General features: G+C 38.9%; 1 protein-coding gene across 5 annotated transcripts in view; it reads left to right on the forward strand.

The window, feature by feature from the left end:
* The first annotated feature begins 812 nt into the window (after positions 1-812).
* Positions 813-21,816, forward strand: part of STXBP5L (syntaxin binding protein 5L) — a 211,990-nt gene continuing 190,986 nt past the window's right edge. For all 5 annotated transcript variants that reach the window (XM_086619299.1, XM_086619226.1, XM_086619458.1 and 2 more), the window contains exons 1-2: positions 813-998; positions 20,646-20,743. In XM_086619299.1, the coding sequence (XP_086475425.1) occupies positions 813-998; positions 20,646-20,743 (284 nt within the window). The remainder of the gene's footprint in view (positions 999-20,645; positions 20,744-21,816) is intronic.

Below are 21,816 nucleotides of genomic sequence, written 5' to 3' on the forward strand. Positions count from 1 at the left end.
AGGGGGTCCGTCGCCTCAGGGACGGGACAGGTGGTCGGCCCGGGACGGCTGGGCTGGCTGAGGGGGCTGCTCGTTAACGTCGCTCGGTCCTCACCGGGACGGGGGGGGGGGCGAGGAAGGTGAGGGGCTCCCACCGCGGGAGGCGGCCGCGCAGCCGCCCGGCCGGCAGCCCCAGGGGCAGCGGGAGATCAAGGGCAGCCGCGGCTGCCGGCGCTGGCTGGGGCGGGCAGGGATCTAGAGCAGAGTCGCGGCGGCGGGGGGAGAGGGGTTGCAGGGAGCGGGAATCCGCTGCTCTGCAGCCCTTCGGACTAAGAGTCCCCTGACTGGAAGGGTTTGAGGGGAAGAGAAGATTGCATGTAGCCGCGTTTTTGTAGTTTTGTTAGAACAGTCCAGACCGGAGGCAAGCCTTAGGCAGAACAGATAGAGCGATGGAGCCTACTGTTTCGGATGCCGGCTTGAATTTTTTATTTCCTTTTCGGTTTTAACAGCTGCTAAATGTGGATTTTGTGAGAGAACCCCATGGCCATTGTTCCTTGTTTGAACGTAAATCTTAGTTCTGCTGCTTGTGGATTTTTTTTTTTTTAATTTATTTTTTAAAAGCACCTTTCCGGGTAGCTTTTACTTCTGACAAAATGAAGCCTCTGTATTTTTCGATCAATTACACCTAATATTGACAGTGTATTCGATAGAAGGGACTAAAGTGCTGCCTCACTCAGAGGACCATTAAAGACTTTTTCTGTTGCTACATGTAGCTGAATGTGTTACGACACATCCTTTTTCCACCCCCAAATCTTCTGAAAGATTTTTCCAAAATGAAGAAATTTAATTTTCGCAAAGTTTTGGATGGTTTAACTGCCTCATCCCCCGGTGGAAGCAGTGGTGGTGGAAGTGGGGCTGGTGGTGGCTCTGTGCACCCAGCAGGGACTGCAGGAGCCGCAGGGACTCCGAGAGATGAGATCCAGGAGACGCTCACTTCAGACTATTTTCAAATTTGTAAGGTAAGGGCTGTAAGTTTTTTTTTACTATGGAAATAATAAAAGCTACGAGGGGTATGTGTGTGTATGGGGGCAGTAATATGATACCAATAAGCCTTTTACTTGAGAACTGCAGTGGTTGTATAAGGACTTTGGAATGAAAAGACGGAGATCTTGTTGATGTGTTTTTTTCTCCTTGCTGCAGAGTTGGGGTGGTCAGTAAATTCATAAAAATCTTGATCTCAGCGTTCAGGGCCAAATCCTGAGTTCACGGTTGGACCCCGAACTAGTAACAAGATTTTGGGTGGGCAGGAAAGCAAATCAATTGGTGCTAGTACAGATAACATTTACAAGTCGTTAGAGATTCAAAATCGTATATATCTGCTTCCTTTGCTTACTCTTCTCATCCTCTTTTCCTTTCTCCTTTTTTAAGAAAAAAGCACAAGCTAAAAATAAAAGACAGTGCAGGGATTGCCAAACTGCTGAACCTAGCACTTCAATTATTTGTGAGGAATTGGGTGTAGATTCAGGTTGGTTTTTTACCATTGGTTCTGAAGATTATGATTATATGACAATAAACTTAATGGGACAGTATAAATACCAAAAGCTGCCAAATTTGTTTGGCATTGTTTTTTAAGTGGGAATTTTCTTTGAGCGTAAGATATTCCTGTGTTTTTTATGTTTTATATCTGTTTTCTGCAACGAAGATTTCAGTGTTGTTCTTAAATGCATAACTAAAATCAGTACAAACTATTTGGTACTTCTGAACAGCCCTGGCATACAAAACTGTGCTAATGAAGACCAAAAGGGAAAGGAGAGGTTATATTATGATCCTATGCTGTTATCTTTAACTTTGACATTCATTCATACTGAAAGTTTCATTTTCTTATTTGTTTTGCTTAGAAGCTTCAAAACTAGAGTTTTTATTTAGTGCAATTTACGTTATTAAGAGTAAATAAACGTCATCTATTAAGTATACTTTCCTTTTATTAACCAGATATCAATTTATTTGAAATTTGATTATGGCCAACTCCAGCACATTCTTATTTCTTTTTGTGTTTTGGGAAGAAGGAAGAAATACAAATAAACAGGACAAGCCTGTAAGACAGTTTGTGTGCAGCCCTGGTCCTTGTGAGACACACAGCTTTCCTGGCGGTAGACACCATGATCTTAATTCTATTTGGTTTTCAGTTACAGCTAGCGTCAAAACTCTTAGGGAGTTCAGGAAGAAGGATGAGCCCCCAAGACTTAAAGAGTCAGAGACCTTTGTAATGGGTGCTACATAATTCTAATTTCTGGAGGTTTTATAGTTCTCTGCCACCTTGAACCAAAACAGGTTCAGGCCTTTTGAGTCAAATTATTCTGTTGATAGAGTGCCAGTGATCAGTGCATTAAAATCATTCCTGTTTCCCAGGTTTGAATTTGACTCCTCCTGCTTATGTACACAGTAATTCAGCATTTTGTGAGACTCCAGGTATTCAGCACAGCAGTCTCCCGTGTTTGTCACTTCAGTAAAAGGATAATGTAAACAATCAGGATATATTAAAACATCATTAGAAGGTCTGACGTTCTGAGACTTCGAAAACTCAACATGGTTCTTCATGTTTAAGTCATTTGATAGGGCCAAAGATCTGTATCTAGTATGAAATATTTTTAATTTTTACGGTACATTTGCAAACATAGGCAGGATAAGGTGAAAAGAAATTATTTTTCTACTTAATCTCTGTTATTTCCCTTCTTTGGCTTGATATTGCTTGAGGACAGTGTAATGTTCTGATAGATCTGCTTGGAAATACATCTCCTTGGCGTATAGGAATAGTCATTTTGAGAAGATTTCAGTGGGCAATATTTGCCTGCCTTAGGTCTCAGGCTAAAATGCTCTCCACAAAGTAAATATTTGTATTGGAAGGCTTTTGCTTGCTTGCAGCAGCACTTGCTTATAAATACATGATACTGCAGAAGTCTGTAGTATACAAGAGACCAGCTTCTTTTTTTCATGATACGAAAGCATGCTGAAAGCAAACTTCCAAAATACTCCGTGGTTATGTGCTTATAAAATACTGCAGTGTTTGTTCAACAGGCTCGACTTAATCAGCTGTATGACAGTTTTGTAACGTTACAAGCATGTTTGAGGGAACCATCAAACCCCACGGGCCCCAGCCCCGTGTTACGTACTCTGCAAGTGTTCCGAAGGCAGCGGGACTCGGCGCAGGCGCAGCTTTCCTCCTGCCTGCTTCAGGGTGCAGGGTCTGAGCCGTAATTTGTACCTCCGTCAGTTGGAATTAAATTAAAAATACAGCATGACACTTATGATCCAAGCTTTGTCTCTCCCGAGCTTTTGTTGCATAGAGCTTTTGGTGTTTCAGTTGAGTGTTTTCATGTGAAGTTACATAAGTTATAGAGGCTGCTTGTTTAAGGATCCATGATCTGTGATGCTGCTGCACGCAGAACTGAGTAAAGCTAATGGCAGTTTGGGTTTGCTATGATCTGCAGGATCAAGGCAGATGGGCTCACAGGCTAAGTAGCACCCCAGACTGGTTTTCCTTTCTTTGCTGATGATAAAATCGGCATTTAGATATGAAACATAAAAGCTGACTCATAGTTAAGAATTAAAGGGCCTTACCCTGCAGTTTTTGTTTAAATAAATTGCCTTTCCGAAGTTTGTGGGAGATCTGCATCGCTAAAAACACAGATTCAACCTCTGCCAGAACACTGGTTTTATTGGTAATGCACCTCATTTCGTTAGTAACACACCTGAAAGCTGTCTCCCATTTTGTGACATTTTTAAGATGCTTATTACCACAGTGTCTGTTTGAGAGATAGATTAGAACTTCATAGAAGTAAACTGAATATTTCATTTTACACTGAGAAGTTCACAATGAGTTACTTTTGGCATTTATATTTAAATCATTAATGTAAACTGCTGTATTGAAGGACTAAAATGAATTATTCTTAAAACTATTACATACGAAATAGTTGTGGCCTTTTTTGAGCATGATAAATTTATGTGTTGGTAGCTGTACTAACGAATCAGTGGCACCCTTTTCAAAGTATTCATGTAATGTAAAATATTGTCAGAACTGTATTTTGTGACATCAGGAAACTGAGGTCTAGTTTATGGTATATCTAGGGCTGCTCTTGGGATTTGTGTATCCAAGTGAAAATCATGAAAATATTGATTATAGTTCACATGAATTGAATTGGATGTGTGAGACAGCAGCATCGTGCCAAAACCTAAGAACAATCCAGTAGGGTATGTTAGTAAAGTTCATATTAATTTTAATGAGGCTAGACCTCGTTTCCTTGGTTTTGCTCCTCCATATTTTCCCTCTGTATCTATGTTTTTTTCCTGGCAAGGATTTTTTAGGCTTGCCTATGTTTGTCCCTAGCATATAGAAACTAAAATACAGCACAGGGGAGAGATCTCCTATTAATATTGGAAGTGAGAAGATCACAGTTAGGATGCTGTAAATCATTTGAGTAGAACTTTGAGCAGAGAGTGGGTTGAGAGTAGCTCTGAAGAGAAGTATTTAGGGGTGTTTATAGATGAGAAGCTCAACATGAGCCGGCAGTGCGCTCATGCGGCCCAGAAGGCCAACCACATCCTGGAATGTATCAAGAGAAGCGTGGTCAGCAGGTCAAAAGAGGTGATTCTCCCCCTCTACTCTGCTCTTGTGAGACCCCACCTCGAATACTGCGTCCAGTTCTGGTGTCCCCACCATAAGAGAGACATAGATTTGTTGGAGCGTGTTCAGAGGAGGGCCACAAAGATGATCCAGGGGCTGGAGCACCTCTGCTACGAGGACAGGTTGCGGGAGCTGGGATTGTTCAGCCTTGAAAAGAGAAGACTTTGGGGGGACCTAATAGCTGCCTTCCAATACCGGAAGGGAATTTACAGGAAGGCTGGGGAGGGACTTTTTACAAGAGTGTCCACTGATAAGACAAGGGGAAATGGGTTTAAGTTGAAGGAGAACAGATTTAGATTAGATCTTGGGAAGAAATTCTTCAGTACGAGGGTGGTAAGACTTTGGAATAAATTGCCCAGAGAAGTTGTGGATGCCCCCTCCCTGGAGGCGTTCAAGGCCAGGTTGGACGGAGCCTTGAGTAGCCTGATGTAGTTGAGAGGCGTCCCTGCCCATGACAGGGAGGTTGGATTTGATGATCTCTGAGGTCCCTTCCAGTCTATGCCATTCTATGATTTTATTACTTTTGCAGAAGGTTGATTTTTAGGGTATGACGCAGTTGGGACAAAATGAATAAAAATGAAGATGTATTTTTTTTTAGCGTAGAGTGCATATTCTTCATGAAAACAAGTCTCTCATAGAGACCTACTTGAACTTTTCTTGAAGAACAATCTTCCAGAAACATATCAATATTCAACAGTAGGGGTGAATTTGTAGAGCATGATGTTAGTAACTTTATGCAGAAAACGTTTGAAATCAAGACCTCAGTTAAGAGCATAGTAACAGCTGAACTCTACTAGATGTGCAATGAATCTAGCCCAGTATGTTTTCTTGAGCTGTAGGCAGCAGCTGGATACCCTAAAAAAGGTTCAAGAACAGCCAATTTAATAATCTCCCAGAATTATTCCCCAAATGCTGATGGTTATGGACTGCCTTTAAACCCCAAAGCATGAGATTCGTATCTCATGATACCAGTGGTCTCATGAAGACCAAAACTGGTCTTCAGTGATATTACTGGGTCGTCTTGCTACCTAATCAACATCCTTTTGAATCTTGCTGTATTATTCCTGTTGATAGCATAGTCATAGTTCCAGTATACACATGACCCAATCTTTATACAAAACCCATGGAGGCCAGAATAGTTCGAGGTTTTTGTTGAGACTGGTGTGGAAGCCCATGGCCGATTACAGTTGTGCCTTCCCAACCCTACTTATCTAGGACAAAAACAGGCCTTCAAGATGCATCTAATCAGTAGCCAATACCTTAATTATCTGGATTTCCTGTAAGATGGTCTTAAATTTTAGATGGTAATACTTTATTTTGTTGACCTTTGAAGATGAACATTTAGCCCCTCTGACAGCAGTCAAGTAGGTACTTTAACTGCAAATACAACATGAAGCTACAATTCAATGATAACAGAGAGAAGACAAATTTTGGAATGACTGTTTGGAATGACAGTTTAAGAACAATTCTGCAGTAGCACATTGTTGCTCACCAGCCTGGGCTGCGGCACCAGGGACACTGTTGCATCCTCTGCAGCCAGGAGGAAAATGGCCTGCCTCTTGTAGGCAGGATAGGTACCTTGAGTTGATTAGTAATTAGTTAATTAGTTCATTATCTCAACTCAGTCCAGCTGGACTAATAATGACTGGTTGCCATAATTCCCCCTTTTTGTTTTCCAATTTTTTTTTGTTTTCACAAAGGCTTTAAGGTGAGCAGAGACCCGGCCCATTCATCCAACTCCAGCACGCTTCCCTCCCGCGAATACCACGTCGGGGCTTGCGGCTTTACCTTCTTCTCCGAAGGACTCTCGCTCGAGCTCCCGGCTCCGGCACTGGCTCCGGCTCTTTTGGCTCGGGCTCCTTTGCAGCCAGGGCTCTCGGCTCGGCGAGGGAGTCGGGGCTTCCCAGGGTCTCGCGGATGTATCATGTCAGGGTCACCAGTTGTCGCTCACCAGCCTGGGCTGCGGCACCAGGGACACTATTGCATCCTCCACAGCCAGGAGGAAAATGGCCTGCCTCTTGTAGGCAGGATAGGTATCTTGAGTTGATTAGTAATTAGTTAATTAGTTCATTATCTCAACTCAGTCCAGCTGGACTAATAATGACTGGTTGCCATAGCACATAGTTCTATTTTTGGTTTTGAAGAATAAAAAAAAATCATCTTTGTTATATCATCTTTGGTTAATCTGTGTTGCTTCCTTTGGAAGGTCATTCGTGGGGAAAAAAGAAAGTGTGTGAAGTGCTACATTTCAGAGAAAACCCATTTTAAAATAAATATTAACCTTCACTTGTAAGTGCTTAGAGTTCCTTTGATCCTTAAATGGTAAATAAGATGATGTTGGGAGGGATTTTTCCTATATCCCAGCATTTGGATCTAATGTTAGGTGAAAAACCCTATTCTGTTTCAACTTCAGAGTCTAAATGACACTTCTGTAATTAGATGATGGTAATTTTATGAAATGTGATAAGCAGAATGTATTTTTCTTTTTTAAATATTTATGTTAATTAGAAATAGGACTCATCAGTGGTAAAGAGCACATGAAAAGCTTCTGTTTTTAAGAACTTTGAAGGTTTTAAGCTATCTATAGTAGTATAACTGGACTCCCTTGTTTTGCTTTTTGCAAATACCTATCTTTTCGCATCACTGTTTGTGATTGTTAATCAAATATAATCCTAAATGTGTTAATGCATACCCTTCATGGCCAACACACGCAATTACAGCTTCAAAACCATTTTAAGACTTTCAAGGTTGCAAAACAAAGCACTCAAAAGTTCCAGATTTCTGAAATTCAGTTTACTTGCACATACAACCTTTAATTCCAGCATCTTGTATTCCTTCTATGGGTCTAATTTAGTAAAACGAATAGTGTTTGCTCAATGGAAAGCACTTCAGTGTTTCTTTGTGTACTTAGAACTCAGAGCGTGCCTGAATTTTAAGTTCCCTGTGGACTTTCACAACAGAAGTGCTCACCACTGTAGTCTTGAAAGCTTTATAAACATTAATCAATTGACCTTCATGATGTTGCTGTGAGATGGAGATCCTATTCCTGCTATATAGATGAGGAACTGAGGCACAGAAAATCTCAAATGCCACATTGTTTAGTGTCCACTGTTTTGAGTTTCCAGCTTGACCTGCTTTGAATCTGATCTTTTTAGCATATTTAACATCTTTGTACCTCTTATGTCTTCCCATTATGCCTCCCATTGTTTCCGTATTCAGTTGCAAGTACTCCGCACATCTACAGAGTAGTCTTTAGGCAAGTTATTCATACAGTCAGTTTATATTGGCAGTATGAATACCCTCTGCTCTGCTCTTGTGAGACCCCACCTGGAATACTGCATTCGGCTCTGGAGTCTCCAACACAAGAAGGACATGGAGCTGCTGGAGCGAGTCCAGAGGAGGCCGCGCAGATGATCTGAGGGCTGGAGCACCTCTGCTATGGGGACAGGCTGAGAGAGTTGGGGTTGTTCAGCCTGGAGAAGAGAAGGCTCCGGGGTGATCTTATTGCAGCCTTCCAGTACCTAAAGGGGCCTACAAGAAAGCTGGAGAGGGACTTTTTACAAGGGCATGTAGTGATGGGACATGGGGCAGTGGCTTTAAACTGACAGAGGAGAGATTTAGATTAGATATAAGGAAGAAATTTTTCACTCCGAGGGTGGTGAGGCACTGGCACAGGTTGCCCAGAGAAGTTGTGGCTGCCCCATCCCTGGAAGTGCTCAAGGCCAGGCTGGATGAGGCTTTGAGCATCCTGGTGTAGTGGAGGGTGTCCCTGCCCATGGCAGGGGTGTTGGAACTAGATGATCTTTGAGGTCCCTTCCAACCCAAACCATTCTATGTTTCTATGGTTCTATATGTCCACCATAGATAGTCAAAACAGCTCTAAATTTCCTTCCCATCTCAAATGACTACAGATCTAGCTTCACATTCGACCTGTGAATTGTACCTGAGATGTATGAATATCATCGGCCTCCATTATCTGAAACTGGTCAATCACAAAACGGAAACATGGTTAGCAGCCACATGTGAAAAGCTGAATTCATGGCCCTTGGCTTGATGGTTTATAAAACTAAGTGATAAGAGCATTGATAGAATTTCCTTTCTGCAGTTTTCTATCTGAATTGTACCTTGCACCTTCCTATTTTGTACCAAGTAGACAAGTTTGGCAGACAACAGCTCTTTAATGGTTTACTTTTGGTTTGTCCGTAGGACAGACCAGACTGTACTATGCATGGAGTAAGGCAAAAGTCCTGTGGCAGAAAAAGATAATTTAATTAATCTCTACAAGAGAGAAACAAATTCGTATTACGTAGATTATCTTAGTTTGGGTATGTTCTAATTTTTCTGGGTTTTTTTTTATTTATTTTATTTTTATGGTTGACCTTGCATTTTTAGCAATGTAAGAATCATGGAACATCCTGAGTTGAACAGGACCCACAAGGATCACTGAGTTCAAATCCTGACTCCATGTAGGGCAACATTAAAGTTAAACTATTTACTGTAATTTTGTGTGCCATTTCAAGTGGGTATTTTGGGGGTTTTATTTTGGTTTTTAATCCACGGGTTCATTAATTTCAATCACATGGAGTCCTTGGACAAAGAGTTGAAATTCAGGATATACTTTTTCCGCCCAAGAAAGAATGTCCCTCCTCACTGAAAGTATATATTAAGGATAGCTTAATATTCTCTCTGTTCAGGGATCACTTTTTCACAGACACTTGTTCAGGGACCAGACCATCATAACAGAACTCCAGTCTTCCTTTCCTGAGCTGATGATGGGACTGGGAGATCCCTGGATATCCTCGAAAGTGTGAAAAACCCATAGAACATACTGAGGAACACAGTGTCTCCACGTTTACATAACACAGGCCTGACCCCTACGATGTGGTGTGGTGATGCCGTCTCTCATTCTGTGAGAACTGCACTGAGTTTATGCCTGAGGCACAGGGCTTTTCTCACAAATTTAACTCCCATCCCCAAGTTTTCTCTTGTTGTCTCTCCTTTATTTTGTGTTCCACCATTTTTATCCTTCTAACTGTTAGTCCCTGCTATGGGGAACTGAACACACTGCATATACTGTACCTCACCTGTGGGCCACCAGTTAGTTAACGGGAAGTTTTCTCACTGTTGTACTGGGAAGAGTGATTTTTGAATCGCTTCTGGGAGGATGGAGGAAATTCAGCCTGATTGATTGGCCCATATCTCAGTGTTCTGATTGTAGAGCTGTCGCGTAAAACATCGGTTGTATAAGCAACTTTTTTTTTCTTCTTTTTCTGAAATTAAAAAATGTATACTTTTTTTTTTTTTAAAGAAATAACTGAGAAATTACTTGGAGGCTCATGGATAAAAATATGAAGTAGTGGTGGATTTTATTTTTCCAAGTAGAAATACATATACTATGTAACACATGCAGCTGTCCTCAGCAGAGTGAACTAAGTCTAAGACAGACCCCGTTCTCACTTGGTTGATTTAGATGAATTTCCATTCATATCTGACTCTTATTCTGAAACATCTGATACTCCCTGGTGTATGGTATATGCCCAAATCCCTTTTGGAAGTCTGTGTGAAAATACTGTGAGAAGTTAGTATTAGTGCATCCACTTTATGGAAAAAAGAAGGTAGTTAGAAAAGTGAACTGATGTACTCTAAGCTACATGAATGTACTGTAAAATTGGCTATTCTAAGAAAAAGTGTTTATAAAAAGCAGCTTATAGGGATATATTAATTTATCACAATATCTATTAGAATCATGATGGGGAAGGTTAGAGGACTGTGATTAGAAGCGTAGGTAACGATCATCTGTGGAGAGGAGAGAAAGCTGAATTGTTAGGCACAGATGGCTGGTAAATATGCTCAAATGTAATAAGATGTTATCTTTGTGCAGTGCTGTGCCCATTCCCAACAAATCACCAGCAAAGACTATGAATAGTAAAAAATACTAGAGACAATCTGTCACCCGTAGCTAGGGTCAAAGTCTGATGAGGTACAATTTTATGTTTCCTTTGAAGTTAAGTTGTATATGGTACTGGAAAAAAAAGGAGTCTCTTAATGCTTAAGGCTTTGAGTTGATGAACGCGTGTACTCAGAAGTAGCTCGCTGAGCTCCGTGATATATATGCAGATATAGGTGTATATGGTACCATGGCTTTTTGCAGAACTTGAATCCAATCAATTAAAAATAATTGCTTGTATTTCATTAAAAATCTACTATATAAGAATGCTGTGAGGTCAAACACTCAGAAGTCAAGTCCCGTATTCAGCCAGTATTCACCTACATCTCTGCATGTGGCAATCTAGTCTTTATTGCGTCTTTTTATTTTCTTGAAGTGCCTGCTTGTATTTTGTTGCTATTCTCCATCACGTTTGGTTTGAATAGGACACAACATATGGGAAGCATGGAGGCTATCCTGTGTGTGTTCTTTGCAACAGTTCCTTTGAGAAAATCTCTGCATTATCCACTGGACATCACAAAAAGTCATACTGAATAAATTATGAATGCTCATCTTGGCTTTGTTCATCCCATTCCATCTATTGTATCCCTTAAGGATGGATATGTGCTTTCAGTTGCACCTGTCCGGCATCCGTTGTAGTACAGATACATCCCATCGTAGCCTCAGAGAAAAGTTGATTGTAGTGGGTCCATTCATCGTTTCTCCCTACGTATATTTTTAAATGCTCACTGGATGAGGCAAAGGCAGGAAAACTGACATGTGGTTACGTAAACAGAGATCTGATCCTTGTGATCTTTGGATGTGGTGTCTTCATTCGTGTCTGTGAGCTATGCCTTGAAGTGTTACGGGCAATGCAGCAGGGGACAGTGATGTGCAAGATCTGCCAGATTTCACTGCTGTTGGAGGGCAAAAACTGGCACAAAATATCTCCATTTCATTTGGAATGTATCTTCACCATATGTGAGCTGAGATGTGGGCCGATATCGAATAGAATCATGGAATCGTTTGGGTTGGAAGGGACCTCAAAGATTGTCTAGTTCCAACTCCCCTGCCATGGGCAGGGATACACTTCACTACACATCAGAAAAAAAGTCCTCAAATTGCATACAGTATGCATACAGAAAGAAGGTAGGAGAAGATTAATTATAAATTAGTAATAAATAGTAAACAATATTGTAAACACTAGTAATGAAATCTGGTAATAGCACTTATATACAGGAGTGCCAAATTATGTTGCAAAGTAAAAGATTTCCACAGAAATACACCAATAATACAGATTATCTGTATATCAAAGAGGGGTTTTAACACTGTGTTTCTGTAGCTTTTTAAGAAAAACCCAGCCTTCAAAAACTTTATCTTCTATAATGGATTCCAAGTAGCATGGAATTTTCTTGCAAATTTTTTTTACTTCCCCAATATGGCTGATTTTTTTAAAATTAAAATATTCTGAAAGCAGCAAACAAAATATCTACTTCAGAACAGTAACCACAATCAGCCATAACAGAACAGGGTGTAATCAGCCTAAAGTAGCAAAGTTCCAGAAAACCCAAAAATGAGAAGACATGCAAAATTAATTAGTTATTGTTATGTTGGTCTGGTGTAACTTTAATAAAACCAGATTTTTTAAAAAATTTCTCATTAAAATTACAAAAATATGTGATTTTACAATTTTTGTAAATACCCGTAAACCAGATCTCCATCGGACAGATGATATTCTGAACCAACGAGTTCACGTTCTCAAGTGATACGGTTAAATGATGCAACAACAACAAAATCCATGTGAATTACTGTTTGGCTGTAATGACTCTCCATTTGGACAGAAGTTTAGCTTAAGTAGGTAGGCCAAACTAAGCTTTGAAAGCAGTGTTTTAGGGTTAGGAGTTTTTTAATTATGTTACGTTTAAAGCTGAAGCCAATTACAGTTTTATTAAAGTCTGTGGCATTTTTCTACAGGATGATGCTCTGTTTCTTCTTGCCTGTTTAAATGGCAAGAGTGGGAAGTCATTATAGTATATTTACTGAACAATAGATGCAATTCCTTCATTAAGTTCTCCATTTTCCTCTCTTTTTGTATATTTGTCAGTTTGGTGGTTTTTTTTTTTTTTCTTTTTTTTGTGGTGTTTTTTAAAATAATAAAAAAAAAACACCACCCCCCCCAAAAAAAACCCCAACTTGCTAGCGTTCTTTTAGAAAGAAAAGGAAGGGAAGAGGTGAAATAATTTTGCATATAATGTCTTCTCTTGAATTTAGGATTTCTCTGAAAGGGGTGATAGCTACCTTGGGATGATTATATTAATGTATTACTCTGTAACTTATTTAATTAACTTATGCTGTAACTCAGTGCCATGGTAAATGCAGCAAGATGGTGCAGTTGTCAAGCAGTTGCTTGGCCACAGCAACACAGATGTAACTAGATCACACAAGTAAGATTAAAATCTCACCACTCTGCTTTGAGCAGAGGGGGCTGGACCAGGCACTCCGCAGAGTTCCCTTTCAGCCTCACCTGTGCTGTGAACTGGGAATAATGCAGCTCAGGGATCAATTTGATTTATTTGTGGATTTTTCTGTCTAAATTACATTAATTTTTGTATTGTTGGTACACTACAGTACATTTCAAAGAACAAGCATGAAGAGAATGCTTTTTGAAATTCAGAAGGCCTTTACTTTTCTCCTGTGGTTCACTTCACAACTCTTTGCACCGATGTGAATCACGTGCGAGTAGGTCCGTCCTTATTTGATAGCCTTTAACATTCGGTTTGCAGAACTGAAAATGACAGTGGAAAAAAACAGCTCTGAAGTTTCTGCAGAGATTTTTGTCATGAAAAGAGGAATTCTGGTGAGGACTGCAAGATTTCTTCTTCATTGTAGTTATTTATTTTTTCAACTAATTATCTGGAAGACAGCTTTGGATGTACTTTCTTTTTCAAGGCCAAGCAATATGAGGAAATTGAGAAATTATGTTCTGTAGAGCTAGCGTGTTTCAAAAAGCAGTCATATGTCTGCATACAGACTTTAAAAAAAAATGGAGTGAAAACAATATGTATTAAAAATGCAGACTTGATACTAATTTTTGCGATTTTATGTTTTAGTATTTTAAAATACATTAAGCTGCTTCCAAGGGGAAAAAAGATTTCATATGTTTGTAGTACAAAAATTTATAGTATACAAGTCCGTTCATTTCAAATATGCTAACATATCTCTCTGATTTTTTCATAGAAATATAATTATCAGCGTATAATATGTGTGAAACCAAACTGTTAAAGTTCAGGTTGTGTTTGAAGTCTACTTTATGTCCAGGACAGACATTTTCTCAAAATTTTACCATAGCTTATTAAGCGACCTTTTATGACAAAGTAAGTTTTGTAATTTAAAAATTAAAAGTTGAAACAAATTTGCCTATCGCTGAAAGTCCTATTCTTCTATGCCAAAAGTTGTATATGTAAATAGTATGAAACTTTTTATTGTTCCCTGTGCATATCTTTTCTTCCTGCCCATGTTCCGTGTTTCAGTAACACTCATCTTTTTCTCCGGTCTACCCACATTTTCTGTGTTTTTTCTCTGCTGTGTTTTTCTCCACCAATACCGATCTCCTTTTTCTCCCTCTCTCAGCTGCACTGCTGCTGGTGAAGATCAGCAGCTCAGAAGAAGTAGCCTGCTGGGACAAACCAATGGTCCATGTCACCCAGCAGCCAGTCTCTGACAGTGGCAATATAATAGATCATTTAGGGAGAATAATAAGTTAGATCTCTTTCTGCAGTCCATTCCCTTTCTAATCTCCTGTCATCCACCATCACTGGATTGGAGATGTCAGGGAGTGTGTCCTTAGTCAGTCCTTTTAGAATCCCTTTATCAATAATGTCCATGAATTTGTCCAATGCATTTTTGAACCTGCTGGTTCTGTCAGCCTTTGCAACCTCCTATGGTGCCAAGTTTCAGAACTTCCTTACCTGTTGTGTAAAAAAAGTTGTGATTTTTTTTTTCCTTCTATTTTAAATTAATCTTTCTTTTGTTTTGAGTGGCTCTGTGGTTTTGTCAACTAACAGTTCCACATTAGCTTACCTGCTCTCTTGATTATGTAAATCTCAACCATATCCCCCACAGCCTTCTCCCCTCCAAACTGAAGCTGCAGCTCTTTTAGCCTTTCCTGATAAGGCTTGTGTCCACCACTTTGAGCATTAGTTGCATTCCCTCTGTCAGCTTGAATTTGACTGCTTCTTCAGGTCTGGAGACGAGAGCTGCATACAGTACTCAAGTAACAGGCTCACGAAGGCCTTATCTAGCAGCAAAATGATGCCCTTTGTGTTATTCTTTATACGTTTCCTGATGATGTCCACCATTATTTGGCTTTTTGGGTTGCTGCTGCACGTTAAACCAAAGACTTCAGAGGAATGCCAGCCATGCTAGGAAATCACTTTCCTGAGCTGTAAATGCTAGTTCCAGATTCAGCATCATGTAAGCCTAGTTAAGGTTATTGTTTTTTCTCTAGATGCCTAATCTTTGTCTATCCACCCTGAAGCTCATTTATCACCTTGCCCACTTATTCACGCTAACGAGGTCTTTCAGGAGTTGGTTGTCATTGGACTGAATTAGCACTATCCAAAGGAGCTTACTATCAGCTATGAACTTGGAGATTTCAGTGTTTCCTATCTTTTATAAATAATTATAATTATGAATAAAGTCAATCCAAGCACTCATCCATAGAGTACCCTACTTTTGAGTTTTCTTCATGGTAAAAATCCATTAAACCCTATCTTTTTTCTGTTATCTAACCAGCTTTCAGTCCACAAAAAAAACTCTTCTTCAGTCCCATGATAACTTTGTTGCTTTAATAACATTGCTGTGGAATGTTATTGCAAGGCTTTTGGAAAACTTACATATATTCATATCCCCTTTATTTACATGCATACTGACAGTTTCATAGAATTAGAGAAAACCAGTCAGACAGAATTTCCCATTGTAGAAACTGCTGGCTTCTGCAATGACCTTCATCTACGTGCTTAGGTAGTCTTTATTTTACCATATTGCCAAGGATCAATAGGACATCAGCATTCCCAGTCTGTAGCTCCGGAGTCCCTTCTGTAGATGGCATTTTCTATGCAACTGTTTCTAGCTTTACACAGAGTAAAAGAACTATCTGTGGGTATCTTTATTTAAGAAGAAAAAAAAAAGATAATTTTTAGAATATCCTGAGAACATACTGAAAAGCCCTGGTTCCTAATGTAGGTTAAGAGCTAAACAGAATCCATGGCTTGGGTTTGACATTTTGGAAAGTCTTAGCTAAACTGAGAGTTTTATATAAAAAATACTCCTTTGAAAAATTAAAATGTAACTGAAATAGACATCTTCTCAAGATTTATTTATGTCAGTAAATCAGTTTTGCTGCCAGATGTTACACAAAACAGGGTATCTGTAAAATATTAGTAGAAAAGTTGCAAATTTTAAGTTTATACAAATTAGCAGAAACAGTTTTGACTCTAAGCCCTGTTACTTAATCAATACAGTTTAAAATTGAGTTTAGTCCTGTGTTTTCTGGAGCTATTTAGAGAATACAAAAATCACTTTGAAAAAAAACATGTCTTTGCAGTCTAATATAAACTATCATAGAACAAAAGCTTTCAGTTCTTCTACTGAAAAATTGCAGTTTACACCATGTGAACAATTATACTGGATAACTGTGTATTATTACTGGTGTGATTTTCTTTTTTAAGCTAATGAAATATATTATGGTTGTTGCTCACCAGCCTAGGCTGCGGCTCCAAGGATGCCATTGCATCTTCCACAGCCAGGAGGAAATGGCCCACCTTTTGTAGGCAGGATCTCAACCTTCAAGCCAGCTGGGCAATAATAATTGGATGCCACAATTCCCCCTTTTTGTTCTACCAGTTTTTTGGTTTTAGAGGAAAGTAAAGGCTTTACAGTGAGCAGAGACTCAGTCCATTTGTTCCAACTCCAGCACACTTCCCTCCCGTGAATATCACATCAGGGCTTGCAGCTTTACCTTCTTCACCAAAGGACTCTCGCTCCAGCTCAGGCTACTCTGGCTCTGGCAAGGGAGTCACAGTCCTCAGGGTCTCTCAGATGTATCACGTCAGAGTCACCAGATGTTGCTCACCAGCCTGGGCTGCAGCTCTAAGGATGCCATTGCATCTTCTGCAGCCAGGAGGAAATGGCCCACCTTTTGTAGGCAGGGTCTCAACCTTAGTTAATTAGATTCAGTTTCAATTCAAGCCAGCTGGGTAATAATAATTGGATGCCACAATTCCCCTTTTTTTGCTTTACCATTTTTTTGTTTTTAGAGGAAAGTAAAGGCTTTACAGTGAGCAGAGACCCAGTCCATTCACTCCAACTCCAGCACACTTCCATCCCATGAATATCACATACAGGGCTTGCGGCTTTACCTTCTTTACCAAAGGACTCTCGCTCCAGCCCTGGCTCCGGCAACTCTGGCTCCAGCAAGGGAGTCACGGTCCTCAGACGTATCACATCAGGGTCACCAGATGTTGCTCACCAGCCTGGGCTGCAGCTCCAAGGATGCCATTGCATCTTCCACAGCCAGGAGGAAATGGCCCGCCTTTTGTAGGCAGGGTCTCAACCTTAGTTAATTAGTTAATTACATTCAATTTCAATTCAAGCCAGCTGGGTAATAATAATTGGATGCCACACATGGTATCTTAGACAGAAAGAGATTGTTGTTAAGTTCTGTATAGCATATTAAAATGTTCATTAGTAGAATACTGGCAAGCGCAAATAATTTCCTATATTCCTTTAGGTAAATTGGTTGTGTAAAGATTAGTTTAATGATATATACCTGCAATTCAGCATAAAAATATTTGCTTAAAATGATTTAAAAGAGAATAACAAAGCTGAACAAAGAGACAGATGCCAAAAAAGGAGACAGAAGAGAAAGCTGGTTAATGTGGAGAAAAGCAGTCCTGGCTCCATCTGCTGTCTACTTTTTCTCTCCTTCTATTTTTTTGGGCACTTTCTTGCTAAGGCATTCGGGGTAGGTCGGTCCTATATTTCTTTGAACACATTGATGTTTTAGGATACTTTTCTTCTGCTTTTGCCTGCTATTGAGATAGTTTAATTTTGGAAGAAAATCAACATTTTCTTTTGCATTTTGTGTTCACCATTGACAGTTTTGGTCTATACTGTTCCTACTAGACACGGCACAGATTAAGTAGGAGCATAGTTTTTTTTGTCACACTAGGATCAAGTTAATTTTGTGGCCTTCCCCTCTTTTTCATCTGTTAGTAAATGCTATAAAGAGGCCCAGACAGTTCTAGAATCATTGCTCACTCTTACGCCTACGCTCACACCAGCTTTATAAATGCATAACTGAAAAACCTGCTTCAAGTGCAAGATTTTTATGTGGAATTTTCCCACAGTCCTTGGGAATAGAAGGGTTGTTTGACCAAGGCTGAGGAGAAGAGTCTGGGGGTCCGAAGTGTTACAGCTCGTCCCTCTGCTTCTGTTGAACAGGCTTGATCTTCAGAATCACTTCTGAGGCTGCTCTAATTTGTGCCAAAATCTCAATCATAAAGATGTCTTTTTCTGGCTTAGCTGTGTACAGTATAGCTTAGCTCTGCTTCCAGATTGGTTTTGTCCTTTATTTAGAGTTCTAATAAATATTTTACTTTAAGATTTTCATTTACTTGGATGTTCAATAGACTTGAACAATATTTTTTTAATTCTACAAATGGCAGAATTTTGCATTCACAAGAACTTCTCTATTGGAATTAGTGTAAATACTCAAATTTGGAAAATGGCTGCAAAATAGAAATAATACTTTTGAGTCAATTCTAGAGTAAAAAAACTTTTACTGAACTATGATCCTGGAAATATGTACATTGCTGTGCTTCTAAAACATAGTTATGTCTCAATAACAGGACTGAATTAAAATTTCCAGATGAAAAACCTGACTGTAGATTGCAGAAATACTGAAAATACAAAGCACGTGCTAAATACATAGGCAAGAATGCAAATAAATCTTTAAAAATATTCATTTGCCTTCTTAGATCTAAAAAATAGTACTGAAAGCTCCAGCTATAGCTAAACATCAGAAAAACTTACTGTGACTGAAATTGCTAGAAATTCAAACTAATTATAGAGAGGATTTCTAAAAATTAATAATAATAAAAAAGATAATTTGTGAAATGTTTTTTTCCAGATAAAGAAGAACATTTATTCACAAGGATACAGAAACCTCAAATATAGTAGAAAATTAGTCAGGCAGTTAGGCCAAACATTCAACACTAGAAGATACTACAGTTCAATTCCTGATGCTTTTGTGACGTGAGAGATAAAACCATTTTTATAGTATGTAAGTCTAGTTCCAGCTCAGATGTCAGAATGAAAAAATTTTATATTTGAGTAATCCTACTACTTGAGAAGATGAGAAGGTTAAAAAAAACCCAAAACACAAAGCAAACCAAACCAGAAACAGTTGTGGAGATCTTTGGTAAATGTCTACTTTAACAGAAAAAGTGAGTTACTTTTCTACAGCTTACTGAAGTATCATGTGTTTCTGGATTTTTGCAGTCTAGAAACTAATAATCAGACGTTCTTTTAAAAGACATCCCTTATCAGCAATAATTAAGATATGAGACGGGTAAGATTTCTCTTAAGGAAGTGGTTATATGCTGAAAAACATACACTTGGTTGTTCCCAAACTACTTGGGAATATCAGTGCAAGTGTTTCCAGCTGTCAGGGAAGAGTCGGAGTGATACAGCTGTAGAAATCATCTGCTGCCTTGTACCCAACAGGTCTGTAATTAAGGAATCCCTTTTGTTGAAGTGGTTCCATAGGGACTGCTGAATGCTTCAGCAGGCACAGAAAATGAACAAGGCAATTTCAAGGAAGAAAAAATGTCTTGAAATATTACATTTTATTCAGTTCAAAGTACTTCCTCTTCATTCCCAACCAAATATTAATAAGAGTCAATCCTCGAGTTCAATATTACATTATTTTAAATAATATAAAACATTATTATTATACTAAAAAAAGATATTTGTTACCCAATTTTAGATAAGCAGTCACACACACAAAATGAATTACAGTTCATTTTTATGTGTATTTGTGTAGTCTGGTCTAGTTATTTTCTTTTTTTTTCTTTTGTTATTGTTCTCCCTCATAAGAATTGGGCAGGTCATATTGGTCAGAACCAATTTAATATAAATATATATATATATATATCCAGGTTAATATAACTTAAAATATTATTTGAGACAGTCTTTAAACTCAAAGATGTGTTGCGTTATGCTCAGGTCATCTGTTCCCCAAGGTATCTCTGCAAAAATTAGAATTAAAAGCATAGTATTATAAGTGAAGATTAAGAAAGGGCGAGTGGTTCAGTTACTCATTTTGAGAACATCTTCTCTGGCATCTTTGTTATTTTTAAATTGATATTAAGGAATTTTACCTCATAGACTCCATTCAGTTTATTGGTTTATTGGATGTCTTCCTCTGGATATGTTCCATTTCTTTCTGCTGAAGCTGTTCTATTGAGGCTGAGGTTGTTTGTGACAGTGTTTTAAAAGCATGTTACTGTGTCTTTTTTTCAATTTACAGTTCAACTGCCTTGTGTGTTGAGATTGTCGTTCAGTGTGCCACAATGTACCAGTTACATATTGGCATATACTTTGCCATCTACTTTGTTCCAACAAAACTGTGTAAAACATTACTAAAGAGGATGTCTAAAAATTGATGTGAGTGAAATTCACCTCTGTGTTCAAAATACTGTCTCTTTTCAAATACTTTTCTTGAAATGTATTGCAAGTACTACCACATGTAGCAAAATACAGATTCTCTTCCTATACACATACCTAAAACATATATGCCTTGTGGATGCCCCGTCCCTGGAAGTGTTCAAGGCCAGGTTGGATGGGGCTTTGAGCAATCTGGTCTAGTGGAAGATGTCCCTGCCCATGGTTGGAACTAGATGGTCTTAAGGTCCCTTCCAACCCAAACCATTCTGTGATTCGATGCTGTTGTCTGTGGTTACAGTTCAGTCACTTTGCTCATTTGTTCTGTTTCAGACGGTTCGCCATGGTTTTCCTTATCTACCCACTGCCTTAGCTTTCGACCCAGTTCAGAAAATTCTGGCAATTGGAACGAGAACAGGAGCCATACGAATGTATCCTTTCTCATTCAGAATTTGCACCGTTTCTATGTATTTTTAATACAGTGATGTGAATCATCTTCCACAAGCACTCAGGTAAGGTAACAGTTTATCTTGTTATGTTCTACTTCATTTTGCTTTACTAGATGAACTGGAAAAGGATGTGCTGTTGAGGAGTTACCATTAGGTCCTTAAGGTGTCCAAAGAAAATTTTTTGAAGGAGGTTTTGGCATATATTGGTAAATTAAAGCAGAATTAATTTTTATTTTTCAGCGTGAAAAATAGACACTTTCCAGTATGTAAAGACAGACTACAAAGTGGTAACGAGGAAGTTGTGAATGTGGTGCTAGCAATAAATAAATGCATTCCTGCAGTGCAGCTAGGCGGCAGCAGATGTCGTCACTGTAGATATCTATGTATGTGATACTCTTTAGACTCTTCCAAGTGAGTGGTGGGAAGTAAGGGATTTTAGGGCAGAATTCATCTCTTCCTGGAGGAGAAGGTGAAACATTCTAAAAGTTCCTGTTTGTCTTCATTAATCATGAAGGTACATCAGTGCCAGCACTTTATGTATTTTTTTTGATGCAGTAGGAATTTTAGGTTAGAAGTCTGCACAGAATAAATGGAATATAAATGTAATGAAAAATTGAAAACTTTGATTAAAAAAAAGCTGAGGATATTTAAATGTGATGTATTTCAAACGTTTCTCTGCACAATTTTCTTAAGTTTGTTGTGGTTCAAAAGGATTCCAATTTGGTGAAAATACACATTAAGCAAGGAAAAAAAGAAGAATATTACAGGAAATTTTAAAAGTTGCAGGGTACGGAAGTAATAAACCAATATTTTGTACAACCTTTTTGTACCTAAATAAATTCTGGGTTTAATGTAGGGGACAATGCTACATAAAATACTAATCTAAGCTTTTCTGGTTCTTTTGCTACCATTGTTCTGCAGGTAACTATAAACCCGATGAACTCAAAGGCAGGTTACAAAATAGAGAAAAATATCCTCCTGGAGAACCAGTCTATCCTCCATGTAATGTGACGGAAACTTTGTGTCCTCCATTTTTGGATGCTCATGTTCTGAAC

The sequence above is a fragment of the Tauraco erythrolophus genome, chromosome 1, assembly GCF_009769465.1.
Source record: "Tauraco erythrolophus isolate bTauEry1 chromosome 1, bTauEry1.pri, whole genome shotgun sequence".
NCBI classification, from domain to species: Eukaryota; Metazoa; Chordata; class Aves; order Musophagiformes; family Musophagidae; genus Tauraco; species Tauraco erythrolophus.